Genomic DNA, 27,977 nt, shown 5'->3' on the forward strand with positions numbered 1-27,977 from the left:
CAACTCATTAATGAACTTGAATAAACTTATACTGCGAAATTAGTCACCAAGGGCAAAGGTAGGGATACTTGAGTGACTAATGCGAAGGTCTGAAGGGGACAGGGTGGATACTTCTTGCACAGGCTTAATTCTGTCGTGTATGATGAAAAGCAAATACATTTAGTATTCCTTAAAGCAGGTTCCTTCACCATGTAAAAGCTTTGGAGTTCTTGAGGTAGAAATGCACCCACAGAGACGTCCTCCTCCAGGACACCGCCCTTAAAATCAGACAGAATAAGACTCCCTTCTCCTTGAATGCGCTTGGCAAGCCCTGCCCCCAAAGGGGGTGGAGGTAGGGAAAGACGTCCACACCTCGCACGTCTGCCCGAGCACAGATTGGCAAGTGGCAGAAGCGCGCAGACCGCTGTCATTTATTTATTTTTCCTTTCCACTGGGTGCGCTGTCCCTTTAAATGGGGACGTTGGCGCTGGCTCCGTAGCTCCAGAGCCGGCAGCTTGTTGATTTCAGAGCTGGTGAATTTCACATTGTTTCCACTTCACTTTCCTTGTTCCGGGGGAGGCTGGGGTTGGCTCCACGGCCGCAGTTGCTACTGCCTGCGAGGGCCAGAGGAGGCCACCGACCTGCAGCTTCGGGGCCGACGTGGAGCCGCTGCAAAGGGTGCCGGGGCCACACACGCACGGTCGCTGCAGTCCGGCTCCTCCCGAAGCCGGGACGCGAGGAGCGCACCGAGCCGGGACCGCCCGCCCAGGCGCCCGCCCACGGCCCCCGCAGCAGCCAGCGAGCTGACGACGGGAGGAGGCCCCGGGGGGCGGGGTGGGGGACGGGGGTGGGTGCTGCCGCCGCGGCGGAGCTGCTACTCGGCGCGTTTTGCATGAAGATGGCGGCTCCCACCGCCAGCAAGGCAGCCTCCTTGGGCTGTAACAACAAGCCTACGTTCCCGGAGCTGGATTTCAGGTCGGGAGCTCGGGTGGAGGAATTGAACAAACTCATCCAAGAATTCACGAAGCACGACCAGAGGGAATATGACGACCAGAGAGCGCTGGAGATTCACACAGCCAAGGATTTCATCTTTTCCATGTTGGGTAAGGAGGAAACAGAGGGAGGTGTATGTCTGGGTCGGGTGATGCGAAGAGGGGTTCGGGAACCGGTTCCCCTTCCCGAGCGCTCCCGGCTCTTGGGCTCTCTTTCCCGGAGGTGGGTGTCCGGGGAGGTTGAATCCATCTCTGTTCCGCCTCCCCCCTAGTGTTCGCCACCGCGTGCTGAGCTGCCTCCCCTCCTCTCTTTACTACACTTTGCGCCGGTCCCCCTCTCCCCACCACCTTGTTCACTGGCTCTTTTGTTAATTTCATACCGACCCGGGGCTGGCAGGCAGGTGAGGTGTGGGCGGTGAAATATTGAACTGTTGGAGGGATGTCCCTGGAAGCAGCGCGGTCCAGATGGGAGCCAGCGGCGCCTTTCCATGAAGGCATTCGGCCCGGGAGGCTGGGACCTGTGCCTTCGCAGCGCGGAGACTCAGGTCCTCTCCCAGCCTGGGCGCGGAGACTGCCTGGCGCGCTGGCCCGGTGCCCAAGCGACAAGTTGCTCCGCTCGTGTTGCGGCGCGGCGCTGTCATGCCGAGCCCCCGGTGGCCAAACTTGTTGGGTGTTCCCCCTCGTAACCCGCTGGAGTAAACTGGGCGCCCGGAGTTCCCGCAACTTGGATTTGCAAATCCTCTTCTCTTTGAAGCTCTGGATAGCAGTTCCGGTGCTCTTCCAGGGTTCATGCTGAGCTTAGAATGTCTAACTGCCTGCTCGAAAAATGACCGAGCAGTGCTCTGATCCTGATGTACGCTGAAACCCCTTCTGCCCACTACCACCACACCTCCTGGCCGCCCCCTTTGTGCATTGTCTTTGCGCTGGCCGACAGAAGTGCCTTGAGTTTCCCTAAATCGATTGTCCAGTGGTGTATGAAGAAATAGAACTCAGCCGGGCCTGGGAGACAGAACGCCTCCTCAGGTGTCCTGATGTTGGGGTTGTATTATTGTACGCTGTTCCAGCCGAGGTGTAAGATTGTCAGCTGCTGTGAGCCTCCCACAGAGCTTGGGGCTGTGCGACTGGAACCCTGGCCGGCTTGCAGTACGTGGTCTGGCAGTAAACATTGAGCACAGCCGGGCTTTGAGTGTGGCGCTGTGCTGGCGCGAGCCTCTCTGTACACTCTACAGATGCGTGCACAAATGCGTGCACAACTGCCCAGGTAGTGGAGGATTTAGTTGGATGAGGTCTTTTGGGCACAGAGAAAGAAAAGTTTTGCCATCCTTCTGCCATCCACTAGAGTTTCAGGGGGCTGTCTGTTGATGCTGGATATATGCCTCCTTCCCTATAAGCTTTCATCCTCTCACAGCCCAAGTGAGGGGGGAGGGTGGTCATCTAAATTACACGCCCAACCGTCTGTCTAAATGAGAATTTGGCTAAAACATGCTTTTCTTTCTTTCTTCTTCCTAACTTGGAGTTGATTTTTTTTTTTTTTTTTTTTTTACCTTTTGTATCACTTCCCAAATGATACATGATGTGGAGGTAGAAAAGCTCTCTATTGAGTTATCTGATTGGCTATTTAGATGGATATATATATATATATATATATCTCCATATATATATATATGGAGACAGAGGGAGAAGGAGAGGGAGACGGAGAGGGAGAGGGAGAGGGAGAGTTTTAAGACTACTCTCTAGCCTGGAAGTGAGCTTTGGAAGCTTTGGAACCTTACAAGGACTCTAGATTTGAAAGCTTTCCAAGTGATTGTCAGGAAGGTAGGCACACAGAGAAGGTTCAGGGCAGTTTGAGTTGCTAATCATGGCCTTTCTGTGAAATAGATGATGGAACTCTGACACTGTGTAGCTATAGCCCCATAACAGTTCTGATGTCTACTGCTGTAGGTTATTCACTAGAAAAACGTGCTGGTTCACCATCTGTCTTGGAACAGAGAATGGAGGGCTCTGGGAGGTATAAGTTTAAATGGCTAACTCATTAGGAGTGTCTGTGATTACCCTATAGTTGATACACGGAATTAGCAAAGTCTTTATCCAGATATGATAGGTCATTTATTCCTAAGTACTTAATTCACATGTTTAATGTGGCGAGTGACATTGTGTTGACAGGTAAACCAAATTCTCCTCTATTCCTCTTTACACAGTTGACCTTTCCAGAGAAATTCTTTCCTGCTTCCCTGGGAGTTTGATATTTCTACCTGCAGGAGAAAAATTCAGGAGAGTTATCATTTAAGCTTTCTGCTCCTCTAGGTGCTGGAAGGCAGATGGCGAAACGAGCTTGCTTGTGTGTGGTGTTGCATTCATTTGTTGAGTCTTTGCTTTTCCCCTAATGAGGCTGGCTGCTCTACACAAGTGAAGGGTTAGCAACAGCAAGGGTCCCTGTGTGGATTTACTTTTTCTAAAACAGATTTTCCCTTGGCTTAAAATACAAAATCTCCTTTTTTTTTTTTTGTGCACTTTGTTTCACTTGCTACAGCCCTGAATATTTCCTGAATATGCTACTGAGATGTCTCAATGACCCTCAGCTCGTTAAGGTATCACCAGCCCCATATTTCTTTGAATTGTGGTATGTGTGTCTTCTTGGCTTTGTTCTGGTTCTGTCTGATTTTACCTGAGGATTGTCCCTTATATAAAAAACATTATCCCCTCACATTGAATGAAATGGCAAAGAAATTTGGTGCAAGCCTCCTTAATGAATCTGTAGATAGCACGTTTGCTTTCAGATAATCCCAGGGCTGAGGAGCAGCCAGTCTTTCTTCATAAAATTCATGTTCTAGACTGAAGTCCCTCAATTTCCTTAATTGTATTTTGCTTTGTCTATCTACCTTGGAGCAACTTTACCCAGGAGAATAGAATGATGGTTGACAGATGTCATAGCAGGTGACCTGTCAGCACCATGAAACCCCTCTATCTTATCAAAGAAGGATTCTGCAAAGACTGGCTTTAATCTGCATAGGCTGGTGGTCACTGTGGACTCTGATCTGTCCTGGCATTCTCTGCTTGTGCAGACACTCTGATTCCTTGGAGCCAGATGCTAGCTGGAATCATCTAGACATATCCCTTATTTCTCTCCACCTTTTTTTTTTTTTTCTGAGAATGATTGCAGTTATTATCTAGTTAGTATTTGAGAGCCCAGATTGTGTGAGAGGCTGGCTCTGCATAACAAACACCATTTATCAAAATTCAGGGAAATTGCCAGAGTTCATTAATGTTTTAATAATATTTAGTATTTGCATAATATCTCTGCCAGCTCTTTTGTTATCTTCATTCCCTGATGAGGTTGGATGGAAACTGGTTGTGTCCCCATTGAGCAGATGAAGAACAGGGGAGGGGGGTTGCATAGAAGCCAAAAAAGCCAGGAAGAAGACCAGGAGGTGCTTATCCTTTGGTACCATGATGAGTACCACACCCTGCTTATTAGAGGAGCTGCTGTTAGGATAGTAATGGTGTCTGGGGCTTTACGTAGGCTTTGGAGTAGACTATTGCCTTCCCATCATACAAATGAAGATACTGAACTTTAGTGAGATCAGGAATCACTCAAGGGGCTGGAAAAAACTGCTATCGTAGCACACATGACTTACATGTGAAAAGTCCCAGGTTCAAGCCTTGAACCATTAATAGCCAGAGCTGAACAGTGGTCCAGTTCAACAAGTGGTGCCAGGGAAATATTGATAGTTCAATCTAATGAGTATTGGACTTTCATGCCTAACGTTCCCAGTTCAATCCACAGCACCACATGTCCTACAGTGGTGCTCTGATTTATATCTCTTTCATTGTCTACTTCTCATGTGAACCTCAGTCTCTCTGTCTCATATGTAATAAATAAAATAAAGCTTAAAAACAATCAACCAGAGTTCCAGGTAATAAACTGAAGATGTATTAATAAAAGTTACATCACTCTGACTCTCTAAGACCTGTTCCTCTATTATGAATAAATGAATTAAAATCCAGAGGAGGGGCTTTGTTTAAAGCAGCCATCTCCTTTTCCCAGATTTTATTTCTGATTTTAGTTATATGACAAACTGTGACTGTGGTGATTTATAGAGAAATCTGAGCTCAAGTATTTTTTCTTTTTTTTTTTAAGCTTTTTTTTTTAATTTTCCCTTTTGTTGCCCTTGTTTAACATTGTTGTGGTTATTGATGTCATTGTTTTTGGATAGGACAGAGAGAGTTGGAGAGAGGAGGGGAAGGCAGAGTGGGGGAGAGAAAAACAGATACCTGCAGACCTGCTTCACCACTTGTGAAGCGTCTCCCCTGCAGGTGGGGAGCCTGGCACTCGAAACGGGATCCTTACACCGGTCCTTGTGCTTTTGCGCAATGTGCGCTTAACCTGCTGCACCACCGCCCAACTCCCAAGCTCTCAACTCAAGTATTTTATGTCATAATACAATTACATGATTGGGGTTGGGGAGGGAACTTAGTAGTAAAGCATGTGCCTTGCATGTTTGAGGCCCTGGGTTTGATCCGTGGCCATTGTATATGAGTATATGACAGAGTACTACTGTAGTCTTTCTCTCACTAAGAAAAGTCGATAAAGATAGCAATTTTAAAGATAAATGAGAAAAAGGACACTTGTTTGAGGAAATAATGGTCATAATCCAGTGTTAAAATTGGAATTTTGGGTTTGGCTCAGTGGCCTTAGTTTTTTCATGTTTTAGAACATGGGTGATGGTAATACATCTTTGTAGAATGATGTGCATTTATGAAGTTACATTATAAATAAAAAAGTAATGGATACATGCTTTGTTTTTATTTATTTCCCTTGTTTTATTGTTGTTGTTGATGTCTTCGTTGTTGGATAGGACAGAGAGAATTGGAGAGAGGAGGGGAAGACAGGAAGGGGGAGAGAAAGATAGATACCTGCAGACCTGCTTCACCGCCTATGAAGTGACTTCCCTGCAGGTGGGGAGCCAGGGGCTCGAACCGGGATCCTCACGCCCGTCCTTGAGCTTTGCACCATGTGCACTATCCCCTGGATACATGTTTTGGTTGTCTGTTTAAAGAAATAGACATCATAAGACATCTAGAGAATGAACTAGGATTATCTCTGCAGCAGTGTATCTGCAGAGATAATGTCACAGAATGAACTGTGACATCTGCTTAGAGGCAGTCTAGGAGAATATGAGCTTTGACTGTAGAGGGCATGATTAATTCCAACATGTATTTTATTTGTTAAATTTACACTGTGTGCTCTCCATAGTGCTAGCCATTTACACTAATGCATTATTCACAAAATTTTCTTCCAATAGCTTTGAGAGGATAAATATCTATATTGAAACTGAATTGTTCTTATCTGTTTTAAAAGATGCAACATTGGGACTCAAGTAGGTCATATACTTATACAAAGATGATATGGAATTTGTGTTTGATCCTAGTTATGTCTGACTCCAAAGCTTATATTCAAACAATCAGTTTCCATCACTCTTTGCTCAGTAAACCCAAGTTCCCCATTCTTGGCTGTACTTGATAATTTACTTGGCATAGATCGGGGATTCTCCCCCCCCCCCTTAATTTTATGTTTCTCTCTCCCACTCTTTAGTACACTCAGCAATGTTTAATGAACATTATACTGTTTGCAAGAAGGTGAGCAAACACTAGCAAAATCTATGAGAAACTCATACAGGCCTTTGGAAACCCCTCCCTCTTCTCCATTGCCCACTGACTCTAACAGAATTGGTTTTTGATCCTTGTCTTCTTTTAGGATCCTAAGTGCCACATAACCACCAGAAAGTTCTATGCTTTGAAGTGAAGTGCTGCCAGGTTTGCCATATTTTAGGCACTTTCTGTATATTCAGGGTAGATGGTTTTGAAACTGTCTTTTCAGTGTTTGAATGCTACTTCTCTGATTGAATTGATCCAACCAGTATTCATTGAGGAGATATATTTAATTGCTGTTTTGTGGTTCTCCAAGTTCTGGTAAGTCTCTAGTCACTAATGTGCTGGATCTACATAACACACAAGGCCATCTTTGAAGTTTGTTTCAGCTCTGAGAGCATTACCCATGTAGGACAAAGAGGGCCCTTGGAACATTTATTTTTGCTACTAATTTGGGTTCTAGTTTGCCTTGCCTGGTCCTGGGCTGTTGCTGTCTTTCATCCTAAATAGAACAACCCTACAACTAAGGAGCCTGAGTCTTCCTGTGATGTTTTGTGGTGCTTGTAATAACACTGGTCCCTTTTTATATTTGCAGGAATATTAGAATCTCTTTGGTCAAGCTGAGAACTTGTCACTGTATGTTCTTTAGATTCTTCCGAAGCTTTCTTTTGTTCTTGCTCCCCACCCTACTTTCAAGCCTATTGAATCTCAATCCCTAACTATCACAAATTGACTGCTCGGCACTCTTAGTGTCCTGTGCTGTCTGAATTTGTGCACTCCCTGCATAATAGAGCTGCCCTGATGCATAATATGCATGATCCCAGTTGATTTCTGATACCAGAACCAAGCTGTTGAATGTAATAAGCAGATGTATCTCGGGCTTCTGGAATTGAAGTCCTCCTACCTTGGAGAGATGAAAGGAGACATAGTGATGTATTTAATTTAATTTAATTTATTTATTTTCCCTTTTGTTGCCCTTGTCTTTTTATTGTTGTTTTAGTTATTATTGTTGTTGTTATTGATGTCATTGTTGGATAGGACAGAGAGAAATGGAGAGAGGAGGGGAAAACAGAGAGGGAGTGAGAAAGACAAACACCTGCAGACCTGCTTCACTGCCTGTTAAGTGATTCCCCTGCAGGTGGGGAGCCGGGGGCTCGAACCTGTCCTTATGCTCGAACCGGTCCTTGCGTTTTGCATCACGTGTGCTTAACCCACTGTGCTACCACCCGACTCTCGATGTATTTTTTTAAATTAGTGATTTATATGACTACGAATTGATAGGAGTGTACATAAACACCATTCCCACCACCAAAAGACTACCCCATCCCATCCCCCCTCCCATATCCTCCCCCTCTCCGCCCTGTGAGTGAAGATGAACATCCACCCTCACCCTCACAACCCAGGGTTTTTACTTTGGTGCCCTACTCCAAAGTGATGTATTTTTTCTTTTTTCTTCTTCTTCTCCTCCTCCTCCTCCTCCTCCTCCTCCTCCTCCTCCTCCTCCTTCTTCTTTTTGATAGAGAAATTGAGATGGGAGGGGGAGATAGAAAGGAAGACAGATAGCGAGATACCTGCGGCATTATTTCACTACTTTTGAACCTTCCCTTCTGCAAATGGGGACTGGGACCTTGAACCCAAGTCCTTGAGCATGGTAACATGAACATTAAACTAGGTGTGCCACTACCTGTCCCTGAGACATAGTGATTTAGATGGTTCAAATACTCTGTGTCAGGTTGTTGTAGCATTGTATCATTTATTCATCATCATAACCATAGGGGTAGAAAACTACAGGGGACCCTAGGCATGGAGAAATTCAGGAATTACCAAGTTTATCAGAAAATAAATGGCATATCTGGGACCAAGTTTAGTCTTATGCAGGATTCTTTTTTTTAATTTTTAATTTAATTTAATTTTTATTTTTTTGTCTCCAGGGTTATTGCTGGGCTCGGTGCCTGCACTATAAATCCACTGCTCCTAGAGACCATTTTCCAAACTTTGTTGCCCTTTCAGGATTCTTTTAACAATGACCTTATTCTGCAGATTTAGATTCTAGTCCTAGGTCTTCTAGTTAGTTGCTATGTAACTCTGTAACTTCTTAAACTTTGTTTTTGAATACAAAGTTAGGACCAATGATAATACATCTATCTCTTATGCTTGTGTACATTCAGTTCTGAGTCTGAAAATTTTTGTGCTGTGCAAAGGACATTTCTGAGTTCTAGTAGCAGCGGTTTATACTATGTGATAGATATGTTACCTTGTTACATCTCTTAACTTCTTTTAGTCCTTGCGTGCCCATCTTTCCATTACAGAAATTATAAAAAAGACAGTAAAATCACCCCAATTTTAATCACTATTGATAGTTTGATGCACATTTTTCCAAACTGTGATTACATAGACTTGCTTAAACACACTTATACTTACCTGCATAGTTTTATGTAATAGGAATCAGCCAAGTAAGTTTTTACCTCTGTTTCCTTGCATTTTTGATGTTCTTCACCTGCGAGGACTTTACCTGCCTTTGAGTGCCATCTCCTGTTTGTGTGTTCTCTGTGGCTGCATAATACACTCCACGTCTCACTTTTTTTTTTTTTTTTCCTTTGCAGAGACTGTTGTCTCTATCAGGATTTCTTAACCTGGGTCCATGAAAACAATATCAGAATCTGTCTGTGAATCTGTGAATGTGAATCAAAAAAAAAATTGCATCTTTATACTTATTGACCTCTAACCAAAATAGGACTATTTCTTCCATTACAAAAAAAAAAAAAAAGGTGACAAAACATAGTCATGTTAGCAGTACTTATTCAGCTGGCTTTTGTGGCCAGTGTGAATTAGATATATTTTCATTTCAATTACAGTTGTTGCAAACATCTCAGAAATCATTGATAGCTGCTTTGAAAATACGATGGCGTTTCGATTTGCTGCTAGATTGTACTTATTGCATTAATAAAATCTCATATGAAAGTTTATTACAAATTTATTTTTAAACTACATATTATGTTTTAATACACATTTTCTTTGATGGTCTGTGTAATTTTATCTTCTTCGTTTAAGTGCACTTGCCCTCCCCTCCCTCACTGTGTCACAGAGGCAGTTATGAATCTAAGCTTCTAAAATGTCATTGACACCTTCCTTACCTCTGCTTTGTTTTTCCTCTCTTGGCCAAAATGCAACTTGACTCATGAAGTTTTGCTATATCACTCCAAGGAGGAAATGTTTATCTCTCTCCTGTGTTCCCTTAACACCCGATCCTTTACTATAGTCCTTAGAAAAATTCTTCCCCATGCTGTGATTTAAATTCTTGGCTTTTATCCTTATAGCACCTAATGACATCATGCATGCAGTAGCTAGTCAGAGAGTGCTCAAACGACTTGATTCATTTAATTAATTAATTAATTTTCACTTTTTATTTTACCAGGGCACTGCTCTGCTCTGGCTTTTGGTGGTGCTGGAGGCTAAATTACAGTGGAACTTTTCTGCCTCAGATATGAAAATCTTTTTTTTGCAAAATAATAATAATAATAATAATAATACAAAATAAAAAAATAAATAAAAGAAAAAAATTTTTGCATAGTCATAATGCTGTCTTTCCAGATCTGACTTGATTAATTTTATATTGTTATTATTTTACCTGCCAGAGCAGTGCTCAGCTCTGGCTTATACTGGTGCTGGGGACTGAACCTGGGACCTTAGGGCCTCAACTATGAAAGACTTTGTGTAACCATTATGCTGTCTCCCAGCCCTTGATTCATTGTAAAATAACTCTTGCATGTGAAATTTCTTTTCCAGGTCTTGTGTAAGTAGTAAGAACATTCTGATTTTGTCTCTTTTTTATTTCCCCCTTCCACAAAACCATGCTACACTGTCTTTTCCGGAGTCAGGAATTCTTGATCCAGTCTTCTTAAGTGGCAGAGAGGTAGGGGATTATGATTATGTTTATTTATTAACTATTTTTTTATTCTAAGAAATGCACCCTAAATAATTATCAGGTACAGTTTAGGAAATGTCCCAAAGTATTGATGTGGCTTGTTTATTAGAAGCAGTAAGCGATGACTTGGATGACTTGTAGGAGTCTTTTTTTTCTTGTAAATCCTTATTCTCCTTGCACACTCAGTACTCAGGTTGCTTGCATGCCCATATGTTGTTCTTTTCATAAAAGTATTCCCCATGCTTATCTACCAATCTCCAAGTATTTGGGCATACCTACTCTGGCATCACAATTACAGCAGTTTTTTTTTTTTAAGATATGCTTATTGAGAGAGGGAGGGAGGGAGAGAGAGAAAGAGAGAGACTGAGAAAGAGAACCAGAGCACTACTACACAACATGGTGCCTAGGAACAAACTGACTCCTCAGGCATGCCAGTTCCCTGTCCATGTAACAGTTTTTTCTTACTGCAAACAACTATTCTTTTCTTTTTAAAATTTTTATATTACAGAAATTACATGTCAACAGGGGTTTGAATCCACACCATTCCCGCCATCACAGTTCTGAATCTTCACTCTCCCCAGTGCAATCCACCACAATTCCCCTAAAGTTTTAGACATAGGCCAACCATCTTCTCTACAACTATCTGTCCACATTTATACATAGTTGCCCCTTCTTTTTCTGATTCACTCTTCTCTTTCCCTCTAAGCCATTCATGACATCATAACTACCTCCATATGTCCCTCTCCTTTTCTTTCTCTCTTTCTGGGTGCTGATGGAGCTGGAGTGCAGAGTCCTTTTTATCTTCATCCTATCACTTCTCCCCCTCTGGGAGTCTGGATCAAGGTTGTTTATGGGGAGCAGAAGGTAGGAGTTCTGGCTTCTGTAGCTGCTTTTAAACTGAGTGTGGGTGTTGACAGGTCGGTCCATACCGCCAGCCTGTTTCTATCTTTCCCTAGTGGACCACAGCTCTGGAGATGTGAGGGTCCAGGACACATTTGTGAGGTCATCTGCCCAGAGAAGTTGGGGTGGAGTCATCTGTAACTTGGTGTCTGGAAGGTAGCTTGACCTAAGTTGAGACAAGATGGTCAGTGAACAGGAAACAGAAAGTAGGATCAGAGTAGATGAGATTAGGGATTTTAGGGTTGAAGAAAGCTAGGAGAACCATTTTAGGCATGTTCCTGGGGGCATACAACTATAGTAATTTTGATTGAGTTTGGTAGCTAGCCTGAGGTTGGATGAGAATGTTGTCTGAGAGAATGGTGTCAGAGTGGAGAAAAGGGCTAGAAAGTTGGATTAGGGAAGGGAGTAGCTCCCATTCATATATATATATATATATATATATATATATATATATATATATATATATATAGAACTATTTAGCTCCATCCACCTGCTCCAGGGCCCATATGTTAATACATATTTATATTTAGTGCTAGAGCCTTTCTAACTTCTAAGTCCCTATTGGTCTGAGCTTATAACTCATGGTCACATCTGAGGAACATTGCAGAATGCACTCATTTCAGAACTAGTCTTTTTCAAGTGACATGGTAGGATACCCCCAGCCTCCCTTCAGAGACTGGGGCTATCCCTACTATTATTGCTTTATGGTAGAGCCAAGGTCCTGAGAGGGCCCATAAGATGCTGTACCTTATGGAAGCAACCAGTGGTAGTGGAGAGAGGGACCCTTTAGAGGTCAAGGCCCATCATATGTGTATGAGAATTCAAGGATTCTCTAACTAGGGCCCCAGATGATCAGATGGTGTGATATTGACCAAACAGGCCATTATTAAGTGGGCCAGTCTCTTGCCCTTATCCAATGTTTGTAGTAGTTTCCTTATCTGATTATCTTAGATTTTTCTCTCAGTTGTTCAGGCATTGAGTATCATTTGTTGAGCCCAAGCAGAGTTAGGTTTTGGGGATCTGTCTTCTTTGGGCCTTTCTGCTAGGCCGTCCTGCTAATTTGTTCTAAATTGAATTACAGAATTGATGATGCTTTCTTTAGGCACTTCAACCATTATTGAGCACTTTGGCTTTGAGCTATATGATTGCCCCTTGTTTATGGATACATGTAGACCTGTATCCAGTACCCTAAACCCTAGCCTAATCTGGTATCTGTTACTTAGGTAAATGGCGTGCCTTCTAACTCGGTGTAGGTAGTCCCATGTACAACTATTAGATTCCATCATTAACAGTAGCTCACCTTTGTGCAGTACTATGTATATTACAGCAGGTGTTCATATCTGATGTAGTAAGATATATACATATATATACATATATATATATATATTTTTTAATTGCTATTGCTGAGCCTTGGTGCTTGCTGGATGAATTCATCACTCCTGGTGGCCATTACTTTTACCCTATTTATTTGTTTATTTATTTACTTATTGATTGAGTGAGACAAGGAGAAATTGAGAGGGAATGATGAAATGGACACCTGCCATACTGCTGCACTGCATGTGAAGTTTCCTCTCTACAGGTGGTGACTGGGAACTTGAACCCTAATCCTTTTGCATGGTAACATGTGTGCTCAGTTGGCTAGGATGCCACCCAGCCCCAGTAGGGTTTTATTCTTAGAATAGGCCTTTGAAAAAGATTATGTGGCAGCTACTAATTCCTTTTTACAGAGGGTATACTGAGAGTCTGGGAAGTGATATGATTTACTTGGAGGTCATGATGTAAGTTCTAGACCATGAAGATTCATGCAAAGAACTGGCAGTTTTCTCTACCCTGAGACCCCTCTCTTGGAAAACTGGGGTGAGTCTATATTCCCAGATGAGTCAGTCTAGCAGCTTTCATTCTTCTCTAGGCGTTCCTTTTCTCCCTCTGAGCAGAGGGAGTACATTGGGTGAGGCTGGCAGGGAGTGGAATGAGTAAGTACATGCCCTAAAGGTTTGCATTGTGCACATCTGATTATTAGGTCTTGCCCAACTGGTTCTTAGGCTATGTGTCAGTGTTTACAGTGAATCTGAATAAGTACTTGCCAGTTGAATGATCATTTTTAAGGCTAGTTCATAATTATGCCGTTATGTGAGATCCTGTCTCCAGGACTATCTGGTTTTCATCCACTTAAGTGCCTTTTCTTGAACTCCCTCAGCCCAAGATACAGAGACAGATGACTAGGGACAGTGTTGCTGTGAATAAAACTGGCATGGAGACCTATGGTTCAGCTTTTATTATTTATTTATTTATTTGCCTCCAGGGTTATTGCTGGGGCTCAGTGCCTGCACTATGAATCCACTGCTTCTGGAGGCCGTTTTTCCCTTTTGTTGCCCTTGTTTATCGTTGTTGTTATTTTCATTATTGTTGTTATTGCTGTCATTGTTGGATAGGACAGAGAGAAATCAAGAGAGGAGGGGAAGGCAGAGAGGGGGAGAGAAAGATAGACACCTGCAGACCTGCTTCACCACTTGTGAAGAGAGTCCCCTGCAGGTGGGGAGCCAGGGGCTCAAACTGGGATCCTTATGCTGGTCCTTGTGTCTTGCGCCATGTGCACTTAACCTATTGCGTTACTGCCCGCCCCCCAGCTTTTATAATTTTTATATGATTTTTTTTCTTCACACAAGAAGACATGATTACTATTTCTGAATTGAGTCAAGTCAGTAGTGGGACATGGTATACATCTTGATTAGGTTTTTTTCTTCTGACTCGTGTTGTGTTTTAAATACCTTCAGTGTGCGTAGGAGGGTGTTAATCATCTATTAATTGATATATTCATTCAATATATGTTGGAGTGCCTGCCATGTGCTAGTGTAATTACTCTGGTACAGTTATAATAGACGTCCACAGAGTGGTGAATAGGAGGCAAGGTCATGGTCTCTCTAGGCTTTCTATTCTTTGGGAGAATCATTAAGATTCAGGGGGTTGGGGGTTGGGAGTTTGGGTGGCTCAACTGATATAGCTCACTAACTACCTTGTGCAAAGACCCAGATTCCAGCCTTAGGCCACCACATGGGAGCACCTTCAGGGCTAGAGCTTCACTAGTGGTGGAGCAGTGCTACAGTGTTTTCTTTCCTTCTTTTTAAAAAATATTTTGTTTATTCATGAAGAATGATAGGCAGAGAGAGAGAGAGAAAGAACCAGATATCACTCTTGTACATGTGCTGCCAATGACTGAACTCATGCTTGAGAGTCCAGTGCTTTATCTATTGCACCTCCTGGATCACTTTTCCTTTCTTTTTTACTTTCTCTATCTCCCTCTCTGTATCTGTCTGTCACCTTCTATCAAGAAGAACTTTTAAAAAATGTGGTGGAATGATGTAGGCATGAAACCACAGCATTAACCATGGTGGCAACAAAATAAAATAAACAGAGATAGGTAGTTTAAAAAAGGCATAGAATATTTTGATCATGAAACTGAGTAGGAAGGAATGAAGGGAGGTAAAGAAGGCTTCTTTGAAGCAGAGAGATATTTGAAATAGAAAGATAAAAAAGAGCTGATCATTTAAGGACTTGTGAAGAATGGCATGTGCAAAGGCCTTGAAGTGGGGGTATATATGAAAACAGCTTTCAAAACTGTTTACCTATTGAAAGTGTGATGTGGCCTCTGCCAAAAAAGATGGTCTGTGTTCATGCCTTGGAATGTGGGAAACTAGCTGCAGGTGGAAATTTCCCAGGTTGATGTCACCCTTTGTTTGGGCTTTTGTTCACAGAGTTCAGAGGTGGGAGGGTTGGGAGGTGATGTTAAAAGATAGAATTACAGGTCCTCAAGAGGGCCACTGTAGCCATATGACTCTCAGATTTCACCTCTGATAATCTTGTGCTAGAAATGGTCAGTTGCAAGTGAGATGATATATGGGTCATTCTGTGCTCTTCATAGTATGATAATAAGCTTTTAATTTTTTTTATCCTCTCTTCAACAGTTTTCTAAACCCTTTTATATGCATAGTCACTTATTCCTCAGAATAATCCCATGAACTAAGTATGATCATTTGTGTGTGTGTGTGTATATACTAAGTATGAATATCTATATAAAAATATATTTTTATATATATATGCTAAATATTATTTGTATATATAACTAAGTGTGATTATTTGTATATATAACTAAGTATGATTATTTGTATATATAAATATATATTTCTATATATACTAAGTAATATATATATGACAAGAAAAGGCCATGGTCAAAAGAAATTTAAATAACTCACTCAAGGTCAGTAAGTGGTTGAGATGCGATCAAATCCTGGGTCTCTGAAGCTACAGCAAATTCTTTGTACTTTGCTATTTGCCAAAACCACCTCTGACTCACTTCACTGCCCCCACCCACCTTACCCCAGACCATGAAAGTGGGGGTTTCTGTTTCAGAGGATCAGTAGGAAGAAGCAGTCCAACAGACTGCAAGTCTGCACGTGCCTCTTCTCTGTATTCAACTTGTAAGCACTTTTCTGGGCCGCTTCAAGATCATCCTTTTAGAAGCCACAGCTGTTCTTAATAGCAGCTGCTTGTGTGGACTGTGTTGTGATTAATAAAGGAGGCTCAACAGTTTGCTGTACCAACTGTGTCCTTGATACACAGCTTGCATTTAGACGGGCTGTGTTTCAGATCGAAAGCCTCAGGGATGATTGATGCCTGAGGGGCTGCAGCACTGTTATGAGTAGAGGTGGTCCATCTTGATGAGAGCTGGTGAGCTGAAGGCCCACCCACCAGGAGCTAGGTGGGTAGCTCTATAAATGCCACTGGTCCTTCAGTGTCAGATCAGTGGCACCAAGGGAGTGAGCAGGAGTACACTCATGAATGAGAGAGATCACCTCTCATTTCTCTTGTGTAAAGGGGGAGTCACTGCTCCTCAGCCTCTGCCACTTAGTCCTGAACTGAGATACTTTTCTAGCTTCCCTGGCTTCATTTTTCCTGTTTGTGAAAGCACACTGCTGGGTCTGGAATTTCTGATCCAGGAGACCTAGGACTGAGACCCGAGAATTTGTGTTTCTAACTTCCCTGCTACAGCTACTGCTGGGCTAAGAACCACTCTTTAAGTACCACTGCCTGGGGGACTGGGTGGTGGCGCACCCATTAAGTGTGTGTATTACCACGTGCAAAGACCTGGTTTTGAGTCCCCCACTCTCCGCCTGCAGGGGGAAGCTTCATGGTCAGTAAAGCAGGGCTACAGTTGTCCATCTCTTTTTCTTCCTCTCTATTTCCTTTTCTGCTCTCAATTTCTCTCTGACCTATCAAATCAAATAGAAAAACAAAATAAAGAAAAAAAAAAAAAAGGCTGTCAGGAGCAATGGCTTCATAGTGCCAGCACCAAGCCTCAGCAGTCACCCTGGTGACAATTAAACAGAACCATTGCTGAGGAGATAGGGCTGATAGACCTTTGAATGACTGAAGGGACCCAGGGAATCTGTATTGTTATGTGTAATCTACAGATCTGTCAATATTGAGAATAAAATCAAATCTTAAAGAAGCACAATAAAGCTTAAAGCTGGAGGTTAAAAAGAGCACTGCATCCGCCTGTTTATTCACTATGATTAATTCTCAGGGAAATATTTTTGAGTTTTATTCTCTGTGAAATAAAACCTAAAGAGGGGGTCTGGGCGGTAGCACAGTGGGTTAAGCGCACATGGCACAAAGCACAAGGACCAGTGTAAGGATCCCAGTTCGAGCCCCCGGGTCCCCACCTGCTGGGGGGGGGGGCTCGCTTCACAAGCGGTGACGGAAGTCTGCAGGTGTCTTTCTCTCCTCCTCTCTGTCTTTCCCTCCTCTCTCGATTTCTTTCTGTCCTACCTAGCAGCAACAACAGCTATGACAACAATAACAACCACAGCAAGGGTAACAAAATGGGAAAAATGGTCTCTAGGAGCAGTGGATTTGTAGTGCTGGCACCAAGCCCCAGTGATAACCCTGGAGGCAAAAAACAAAACAAAACAAAAACAAACAAACAAAAAACCCCAAACAGGGACAGTATTTTTTCTCTAAACATATAGAATCCAAGTTTTCTTTACAATTGTAAAAAGAATTTTAAGTGTGTGTGTGTGTGTGTGTGTGTGTGTGTGTGTGTGTGTGTATGGAGAGAAAAAGAGAGAGAGGGAGGCTGGGGAGAGAGATATTGAGGCCAGAGCACTATCTGGTGCTGCTATGGACTGAACCTAGGACCTATGGGGCCTCTTGCAGTAAAGTTTGATGCACAAACCACTGTGCTGTCTCACTGACCTGGATCCCCTTTTTTCTGTCTGTTGGCTTTATATATGTCTTTATATGTGTCTTTATATGTATATTAGTCTTAGAATACTGCATTTCAAGTAAATTATCCCAATAACTAGAAAAACTATATATAACTTTGAAAATAATAATGATAACCATACTCAAATAACATTTGCCATGCTTAAGATATAGTTCTAAACGTTATTATGTACAGTAACTAAATGAATCTTGGTATCAACCATACAAGGAAGACACTATTCTTATTTAACTGATAAGAAGTCTTATTTGCTGAAAAGAGAGGTTAAGTAATTTTCCTAAAACCATAGAACTAGCAGTAGAGGGGAATAGCAAACAACTATGAACCCTCAGTTTTGCCTCATTAGAAAACATATCCTTCCTTGTAACTGGTGACATTTTATATTGAAAACAGCCTTAAATCCAAAACAATATCCTTTCTTTCTGCACAGTGGAAATTGTTGATGTGATGCTATTAGTGCTGATAGCACATTTGGAAATTAGATGCCCTGAATTTCTCCTTCTCCCATTTTGTAGAAATGGAAACCAAGGCCCAGAAAGAAGTAAGAACTTGATTGGGATGAACTCAGTGGAATACACACTTTACTGTGTTTGAGGACCCAGGTTCAAGCCATGGTCCCACCTGTAGAAGTGAAGCTTCACAAGTGGTGGTTGTCTCTTCTTTTGTCTGTCTCTTCCTTTCAGTTCTATCTCTTTCTTTTTAAAAAAATGTTTTTTATTTATTTATTTATTTTCCCTTTTGTTGCCCTTATTTTTTATTGTTGTTGTAGTTATTATTGTTGTTATTGATGTCGTCATTGTTAGATAGGGCAGAGAGAAATGGAGAGAGGAGAGGAAGACATTGAGGGGGAGAGAAAGTTAGACACCTGCAGACCTGCTCCCAGACCTGCAGGTGGGGAGCTATGGGCTTGAACTGGGATCCTTATGCTGGTCCTTGTGATTTGCTCCATGTGCCCATAACCCGCTGCACTACCACCCAACTCCCTCCATCTCTCCCCCTCTATCTCTTTCTGTCTTTTACTCTCTATCGAAAAGAAAGAAAAAGAGGAAATGGCTGCTTGGAACAGTAGGCACAGAGCCCCAGCAATAACTGTGGTAAGAGAGAAGGAAGGAAGGAAGGAAGGAAGGAAGGAAGGAAGGAAGGAAGGAAGGAAGGAAGGAAGGGAGGGAGGAAGGGAGGGAGGAAGGAAGGGAGGAAGGAAAGAAAAAAAAGAAAGAAAGAGAGGAAGAGTAGAGAGAGGTTAGATATGTAAAATATTTGTGCGTGAATCTTCACTAGGTAGCATTTTCTTCCCAATGAGGTTTTTCCTGGCTTTAAAGGGAAGGGAAGTCACTTTGACTGGGTTGTGCTTCAAGGTAGGGAACATTTCCCCTGCTACGAAGCTACTTTGTAGTTTGAAATTCCATTAATTGTTATTAGATCAAGAATGCTGAATAATAACCTCAGGGGCATAGTATATTTCTGATCTCTCATGTCGACTTTTATCTTTTGATTGTTGCTTGTTTCTCCCTTGGTTTCTTTCTTGTGAAGTAAGTCCTTGTCTCACACCTGTGCTCTTTCCTCAGTTTTAAGCATCAAGATGTGTGTTTTTCCAGTCTGAATATTCAGTACCTGCCGTATGGAAGGGGGCTGGCTAGGACAGAACTAAGGCCAGCCTGCGGTGGGCAGTTGTTCTGTGGGTTAGGAAACCTCCTTTGGACCTGAAGGAGAACTAGTACTCACTACCTTCCACCCTACTGCAGACCTAAGAACTCAGAGCCTTAGGAGGATTTAGAAAGTTGTAATAAGGTTCAGAGAATTACAGAGGAATCACACCAGTGGGTGTGTTCCTGAGATTTGATGCAACCTCATTTAGCCATTGGACAAATTTAACCCCAGGTAACTTGCTCAAAGTCAAACTGCTGGTGATGATAGCGGTATTGGGAAACTTCCCTACTGTTTATCAGATCTTGTTCAAAGCACCTTATAATCATTAACCCAAGTAATTCTCACATTCCTAGCATGCTGTACCATCCCTGCTTTTACAGATAAGGACACTAAGTCTGAGTTAGTCGCTGAAGGTGGGGCTAGAGGCTACCTACCTGAATGTGCACCTCTAATGTTGAGTGCCATCAGGATTCCAGACTTGTCTTGGTTACTGACATACTAGCAGGAGATTGGAAGGAAGAAAATGGGGCAGTAGTATGCAGAGTGAAGAGGGCATTTTACTCTTTGGAGGCAGTTGCTGATAGGATTCTTCTGATTCCTGGTTAGAATCTCTTCATGCTGTGCTTTGGTTTCCCTTGGCAGCCCATGGGACAGATACTCTTTCGATGTCTGTGGTTTAGCTTATTGAAAAGTCTGTTGTATGAAATCTCATTTTATCTAGTCTCCTCTTTTTGAATGGAAAGTGTGTCCCAACTAAGTGACTCCCTTAAGGCTGTGTAAAGGTCAGTTAACCCTTGATGCTAAATGATTAGGTCAGCCTTATGAAGAAACAAGATTGTTGTTGTTTTTTCTCTCCCCTATACTGTACTCTCCACCATGGGTTTTATTCCAGATTTAGAAATTTTAATCAGGCCATAGTTAATACCATCTGTGATAGGACAAATTGAGAGTAGATCTTTCTCAATTAAATGCTAAATGTATTCTTAGGAAAGGAACTTTGAGATAAAAATTTATAAATTGGGAGTTGGATGGTAGTGCAGTGGGTTAAGCACAGGTGGCGCAAAGCGCAAGGATCAGCGTAAGGATCCCGGTTTGAGCCCCCAGCTCCCCACCTGCAGGGGAGTCGCTTCAAAGGTGGTGAAGCAGATCTTCAGGTGTCTATCTTTCTCTCCCCCTCTCTGTCTTCCCCTCCTCTCTCCATTTCTCTCTGTCCTAACAACGACATCAATAACTACAACAATAAAGAAATTTATAAATCAAGTTAGTTTGTGTGAGGGACCTCCCCCCTTTTTTTTTTTTTGCCATTTTGAAAGGTAAATAATTATTTGTTAAAATAAATAAGAATGCCTAGTTAATGTGTGTTGTGAGCACAGATGGTTGTACAAAGTTGTGCTAGTGAATTGAAGCACATTGGCATCAAATTATATTGGGATGAAATAACTCTTCAGGGGCTGGGAAGATAGCACAGTGGTGATGCACAGGACTTGCATGCCTGAAACCCCAGATATCCCAGGTTCAATCCTAGGCAGAGCTGACTAGTGCCAGAGCTGACTAGTGTTCTGGTTTTCTTTTCATGCATTCCCAAACTACTCATGCTATTTCTATTTTTTTAAAGTAATTTAAAAATATTTTCTTTTTTTTTTTAAAAAAAACCTTTTAATAATTTATTATTGGATAGAAAGAGAGAGAAATTGAGGGGGTGGAGGGAGATAGAGAAGGAGAGTGATAGAGAGATGCCTGCAGCCCTGCTTCACTACTTGTGAAGCTGTCCCTCTGCAGGTGGGGACCAGAGGCTTGAACCTGGGTCTTTGAGCACTGTAATGTATGCAGTTAACCAGGTGCACCACTGCCTGGCCCCTCTCATGCTATTTCTATAAGCCAATCTCAGTTGGGGTGGACGTTTCCTAGATTGGTAAATTCATCTGGAAATTGTAGACATATATGAGAGAGAATTTTGTAACCTCTGGTTTGGGACAAGAGAATTGACAGAAAACGATCCTTGTGAGTGAGTATCTTTATGCCATTCAAGGTCTATCAACTCCTGTTTTGTCTCCTAGAGCCTTTTCTTTTGCTGGTTTGTCCTGTCCCCTGGGGATTATTCCTGCTTTCTTTATTTTAAGTTCCTCTAATTCCTTTTTAAGGAATGTTCTCTACAGTGTATTTTACACTGGAAACTCAGCTCCTACTTCTGTCCTTAGCTGCATCTCCTGCCACCAAAGTTTAACTGTTTCTTGTACCTTTATTGTGAGATGGATTAACACTGTGTGAGGAAGACACAGGTCTTACTTTAAGACCTCTCTTAAAGTCAGAATGCAAACATTCTGAACATGAATGTTTCCTGTGGCCTCTAGCTTCACCTACAATCTCATATGCTCTTATTCTTTTGGTTTTAGCCACATTGTCTTTCAGTTCTTTGGAAATTCGACTTCCCCACCCACTCAGGCCCTTGACTGGAATGCTTCATCTTGTGTATCACACACCCACCTAAATCCTCAACTTCTTCTTATCCATTGAGACCTCAACTCAGCTACTTCCTTAACAAGACTTTTCAGAGCAGTAGATATTTGGAGAGGGTTCAATAGATATTGATGACTATTGTGTTTACACTGTTAAACTTGAGCAGTTAGGTGGTATACAGTTCACTATTATGTACCCCAGTGGCCAATTCTGAACTGTTTTTTGTTTTTACTGGGGGGGGGGAATTAATGATTTACAGTAAATACAGTTATTGATACATGTGTAAAATTTCTCAGTTTTTTGCAAAACACTGTCACCCCCAGTTTGGTCCTCCTCCACCATCATGCACCAGGACGTGAAAGGCTCTTCCCTCTCACCCCCCACTCAAATACTCACAAGAGTCCTTTACTCTGATGCAATACACCAAACCCAGTTTAAGCTCCACTTTGTATTTTCCCTTTCTGATGAACTGAGTTTTAAGAAGGTATGTTTTGGAGACTTTTTTCCATTCCTTTGCTGCACCCCTGTGTACTATGCAATCAACTGAATATATACACATGCATACACACACACACACACACACACACACACACACACACACACACACACACACACACATATACTTTGGGGGCCATGGAGCTAGTTTACTGCATAGAGTATGTACAATATCGTGTACGCATGTCGGGTTTGAGCACCAACATCACAATGGTGCTCTATGGCACCATTTTGTTGCTCTATGGCAACAAAGGAAGCTTCAGTGTGGTGATAGCTCCTCCTCTCTCTGTCTCTCAATCTGAATGAAAAAAGTGAAATTGTGCATTTGTGAGGCCTTTGTTCCACCAAAGGTCAAGTGGACTGTAGGCAATATTAAATTGTTTTCTAGCCTCTCCTGAGTAGGAAGTTTCTTGTTTTTTTTTAAAATATTTTATTTATTATTGGATAGAGACAGAGAGAAATTGAGAGGGGAGGGGGAGATAGAGAGGGAGAGAGACAGAAACACTTGCAGCCTGCTTCATCACTCGTGAAGCTTTCCCCCTCCCAGTGGGGACTGGGGGTTTGAACCCAGGTCCTTGAGCACTGTAATTTTTGGGCTTAACTAAGTGTGCGACTGCCTGGTCCCATTAAGAGGGGCTTTACCTACAAAATATTCATGAGAGTTTAATGGTAGTGGATATATATATATATATATATATATATATATATATACACTGATTACATGTGAGAGAGCTTTACATAAGACAGAAAAGTTGTATGTATGAGAGAGAGAGGGAGAGGGAGAGAGATTGGGCCATGGATTGCTGGGAATCAGTCCAGGAACCTCAGGCATACAGATTCAATGCTTCAGCAGCTAAGTATGTCCCCATCTACAATTGGTCCTCATTGGGGAAAAATGTATAGTTATACCAAGTCACTATGAATTTAGTTATGTAAATTATTTTGAATTGTAACCTAATAGCATCTGCACACATTTGAAACACAGTAATGTTTGGTATTGTTTGGGGAGCAAACATAGGGGTTTAAGGCACCCTTCTTCAGGAACAAGGCATTTGGTCTGATCTTTTATTCATGCAGATTAAGAGCTGGTTACTTGTGGGCCGTTTCTCCTGTATATGTGTTTGGAGATTCTAGAATAAATACTTGAAAATTGCAAGATTTTATATATACACAGTTTATGGAACTGAAAAATCAGAAGGATTAGGACCCCATGGTTATATACTCACCTGGTACTCACTCAACAACAGCTGCCTCCTCTTTTGTCACCGACCTCCCTGTTGTGTAGCAGTTTGCTAATGGAATATGAACTAGAGACCTAGTGACTTAACTCCTAAAGGCATGACACCTCCTGTTCCTTTTCAAAGAGACTTGTATGCAGAAGCAGCACTGAGTCTGGAGTCAGGAGACCTGGGTCATTGCCCTCTTACCGCTACTGGCTAGCTTGGTGACCTTGAACAAACTCAAGAAACTCAGTGTTGCCATCTGTCAGCAAATTATAACAAATGCCTCCTGGACCCAGAAGAGTTGCATGATCTAAAGGAAATTTGTTTAGTATAGTGGGTTATGTTTATTTAATACATCTTCTTTTAAAATATTTTGTTTATTTTATTTTAATGAGAGAGAATAGAGAAAGATACAGAGATAGACAGATAGATAGATATAGGTAGATAGATAGATAAATAGAGAGAAAGAGAGAAAAAACAAAGCACTGTTCAGCTGGTTTATTATGGTGCTGGAAATTGAACCTGGGATCACAGAAGTTTAGGCATGAAAGTCTTTTGCATAATAAAATGCTATCTTTCCAGCCTCTGTCTTCTCCTCTGTCTCTCTCCCATGGAGGGATTTATCATTTATTATTGCACTGTGATTTTTTTTTTTTTTATGAAACAAAGAGAACAGAGATAGTGACTCTCCATGCTTCCCCCCCCCCCCCTTACCATTTATCTCAGTCATGTCTGTGAAACTCTCCACTCCTTTCAGTTTCATGTCCATGACTCCTGCTGGGGGGTGGGATCTGGAAGGTGAGGTGTCTCACAGCCTTAAGCAAGCTCCTTTAGTGACACCCAAGACAAGGAAGTTGAGTTCTGAGTATCAGAATGCTGTAGTTGTATCACTGCCTGTTAAGATACTCAGTAGCCAGTCAACAGCGTGCCCCTAATAGCTATGAAATGGCAGCATATGTCAGGCTAGCTGGGAGGATTTCTTCACAGCTGCAGTGTTCTTCTAGGCAGAACTGGTGCTTCTTCCCTACATTTTATTATCTGAGCGGAACAATACAGTGCTTTTGTCCTACTAGATCTGGAAGGGGAGAGGTATTAATACCTCAATGAGGAAATAAACCCAGTGTTGGTCTTTGAAATTTCATGAAGCTGGGCGGTACAGTGAGGGGAAGAATGTGGACTTCGGAATCAGGCTCACCTGGGTGTTACCTGAGAGTCTTGGGATCTTGGGTGAGTGGGCTCTTTCCAAGTCTCGTGTCTGACTCTTAATAAAATAGGGATAAAAGAGTGCTTTTCATCTTTGATTTTATGCTCTGCTTTACTTATTTTGTTGTTACTTTCTAATTGCCACCAGGATTATTGCTGTGGCTCTGTGCCTGATGGAAAAATCTACGGCTCATGGCCACCATGTATTTTTTTTAAAAAGTTTTTTAAAAATTTTACAGAGACAGAAACTAAGAAGGAAGGGGAGATGGAGACTGAAAGAGGAGCGCCACCTGCAGCCTGCTTCACCACTTGTGAAACACTCTCCTCTTGTAGTTGGGGATTAGGGGCTTGAAGCCAAGTCCCACTGCATAGTAACATGTGTGCTATACAAAGTATACTACCATGAGGCCAGTGTTTTACCTTTGCAAAGATGTTGAAGAGAATGCCAATTTCTTCACAAGGTTGCTGTAAGGTTTAAATGAGTACACATGTAGCATGTCAGGTGAGCAACACATTATAAGAAACTGCATTTCCCTTCCACTTTCTTGCTGAAAATCCTTTGCCCTTCTTCTAAATAGGTTTAGTGGGTCACTGTCAACGGAGAAGTAGCCTCAACTTGTCTGAATGAAAGTCTGCTGTGGTTCTCTGTGTAAATATTTGGTTTGACAACGATGATAACTATAGACTCCAACTCCTCCTTCTCCTCCTCCTCCTTCTTTTTCTCTTCCTCCTCCTTCTCTTCCTCCCCCCCCCCCCTTTCTTCTTCTTCATAGGTAAAATGAAACTCAGTGATTTTTTAAAAAGTTTGGTGAGTAGTTGAAAGCTAAATTTCGTAGGAAGTGAAAAGAGATTACTTCTGCTTTTAATAGTCTCTCAGAAATTTCCAAAAGTGTAGGATGGACTAAGCAGGATGCTTGTCATGGCCATTCTGAAATCTCAGCACAGATGTTCTTTTTAAAATTTCTTTACTGGAGGATTAATGGTTTATAGTAAAATACAGTAGCTTGTAAATGTGTAACATTTCCCAATTTTCCACATAGCAGTTCACCCCCTACTAGGTCCCCCTCCGCCTTCATGTTCCTGGACCCTCCCCTGCCCCCAACCCCAGAGTCTTTAACTTTGGTACAATACACCAAAACACAGATGTTCTTTAGAAAGAAAGCAGAGACCAGAGGACCCTCACCCCTGCCCATCACTACTACCACCACCACCACCATCAACAACACTGACCAGGAGAAAGGTGAAAAGGATAAGGCTCAGGAAATGTAAGTGCTCTTAGGTTTGTGACTCCATTTGTTTGCACCACTTTTGTGATGAAAGTTAAGATCACCATAGTGAAAAAAAGCCCTGTACTTATTTTCAGGGGGCTAGGTAGTGGAACTAGGCACACAACTAGGAGAGACCATCCTCTCTCCATTGAAAAACCACCTGGGAAGACAAGAGACCAGGCCCCAGTCAGTGAAGCTCCTTTCAAGAAGACTGAATTGTTGAGGGTGATCTCTAGCTATTTGATGTAGTAGAGTATTGTCTCAGGATCATGGGGGTGTTAGAGAACTTGCTTTTTTTTTTTTTAATTGAATGTCATCTTTAACAAGTCATTTCTCTTCTCCCACCCTCACTTTCACAGTTTGTAAAATGAGGAAATCAGGCTTTCCTTTCAGACCATGACTTAAAAATTCCATGACTCCAGTCACCTCGCTCTCTCATTGTTGTCAAAACTTTGGTGAAATAGTTATGCTTATGATATTTGTGACTGTATGTGGAGTTTGGCAGTGATGTTTGGATTGAGGCCATTACTTAATTTGTCAGTGGAGTATCTGGAGAGCAGTTTCTGTTCTTTTTTGAGGAAGTCATGCATCTTGTCACAGGACATACAGGAAAGCCCAGATTCCCCTCCTGTGGCTCTCAGAGGGTGACTCATTAACCCCAAAAGAAGCTTTGGTCCTTTTAGGCCTAGGTAATCTGTTGATGTTGTTGTTACAAAAGCTCAGGACTCGTGCGCCAGAGTGGACTATCAGTATACCCTGAAAAAAAGCACCAAAACAAAACATGCTAAATAGTTTTCACTGAAGGGGACAGCCAAATATTTTGTGCAAATTAAATAGGACACCAAATGGGAAATTTATCTTAATCTTCTTTAAATACTTACTGCTCATTTGCTAGGGTTTTAAGTCATTCAATTTCCAAGGTTCAGAGGTGTCTAATACCATTTTACCCCTCTGTACATAATTCTATGCCCATTGTAGCACTCTATTAGAAACATTAGGGTAATTATAGAGCTACTTTCTGCTTTGAATTGCTGTAATATTAGCCCTGAGTCTGCCTGTTCTGACCATATTAATAAGCAATGACTGAAAATTAAAATGAATTTAGCTGATTTCTAAATTTAGATGTTCCCCAAGCTTTTTTCCCCCTGGCATTTATGTATTGCCACAAATAGGCAGGATGATACTAATGGATGAACTTTGGGTTAGGGATTTAGAAGCCCAGTTTTTGACTCTCTTACCTCTAAAATGGGGGGAAAGTTACCTGAACTCCCAGTCTCTGATAGATGTAAGGCCTCTGGGTTTGAGGCACTTTGGATGCTGAGGATGGACTAGTCAAGTGATGATTGGTGGAGCTTGCATCTTAGCACAGTTACTGAAGTGGAAGCAACAACGTTGGCTTGTGTGTCTGAGTGTGTTTCAGTCAATTGTTTTGCTGAATGTAAAGGTAGGGATTAAACGAAGGACCTCACACACTTGTAATCCTACTGAACCACTTCTTTTACCCAATTGTTTCCATAGGTTAGGAAGGAAAGCGGGTGGAGAGATAGCTTGAAACTTCTCCACCTTCCATGGAGCTCCCCTTGTGCCCTCCATGCTACTCTCCTGTGTTGGGTACTGGGATTCGAGCCCTAGGTCTGCTGCATATAAAGTGTTCACTTTACAGAGTGAGTTATTACATGGTCCCAAAGAGATTATTTATGAGAGACAGAGTTAGAGAAATAGAGAGAAACTAGACCACCACTGCAACAAATGCAGTGCCGGGGAAAACCCAGGACTCACTTTGGAGCTTCACCTTTATATAAGGTCCTGTAGTCTACATTTGAGCTGCCTCTCCAGTAAGGAACAGAAAATTTGTGCTTCCTCTTTGGGCTTATAAATTGTTTGCCACATTACAATAAATAACTAAAATGTTTCTGCACTATGACTCTGTGAAGTCATCCTCCTCACCCCCAACAAACT

At 42.1% G+C, this 27,977-nt stretch overlaps 1 protein-coding gene across 1 annotated transcript in view; it reads left to right on the plus strand.

The window, feature by feature from the left end:
* Positions 1 to 465: 465 nt before the first annotated feature.
* MB21D2 (Mab-21 domain containing 2) overlaps positions 466 to 27,977 on the plus strand; it is a 131,646-nt gene continuing 104,134 nt past the window's right edge. The window contains exon 1 of the mRNA XM_007517405.3: positions 466 to 1,082. Coding sequence (XP_007517467.1) covers positions 872 to 1,082 — 211 coding nt within the window. The 5' untranslated portion in view covers positions 466 to 871. The remainder of the gene's footprint in view (positions 1,083 to 27,977) is intronic.

Source organism: Erinaceus europaeus, chromosome 9 (assembly GCF_950295315.1).
Source record: "Erinaceus europaeus chromosome 9, mEriEur2.1, whole genome shotgun sequence".
Lineage (NCBI taxonomy): Eukaryota > Metazoa > Chordata > Mammalia > Eulipotyphla > Erinaceidae > Erinaceus > Erinaceus europaeus.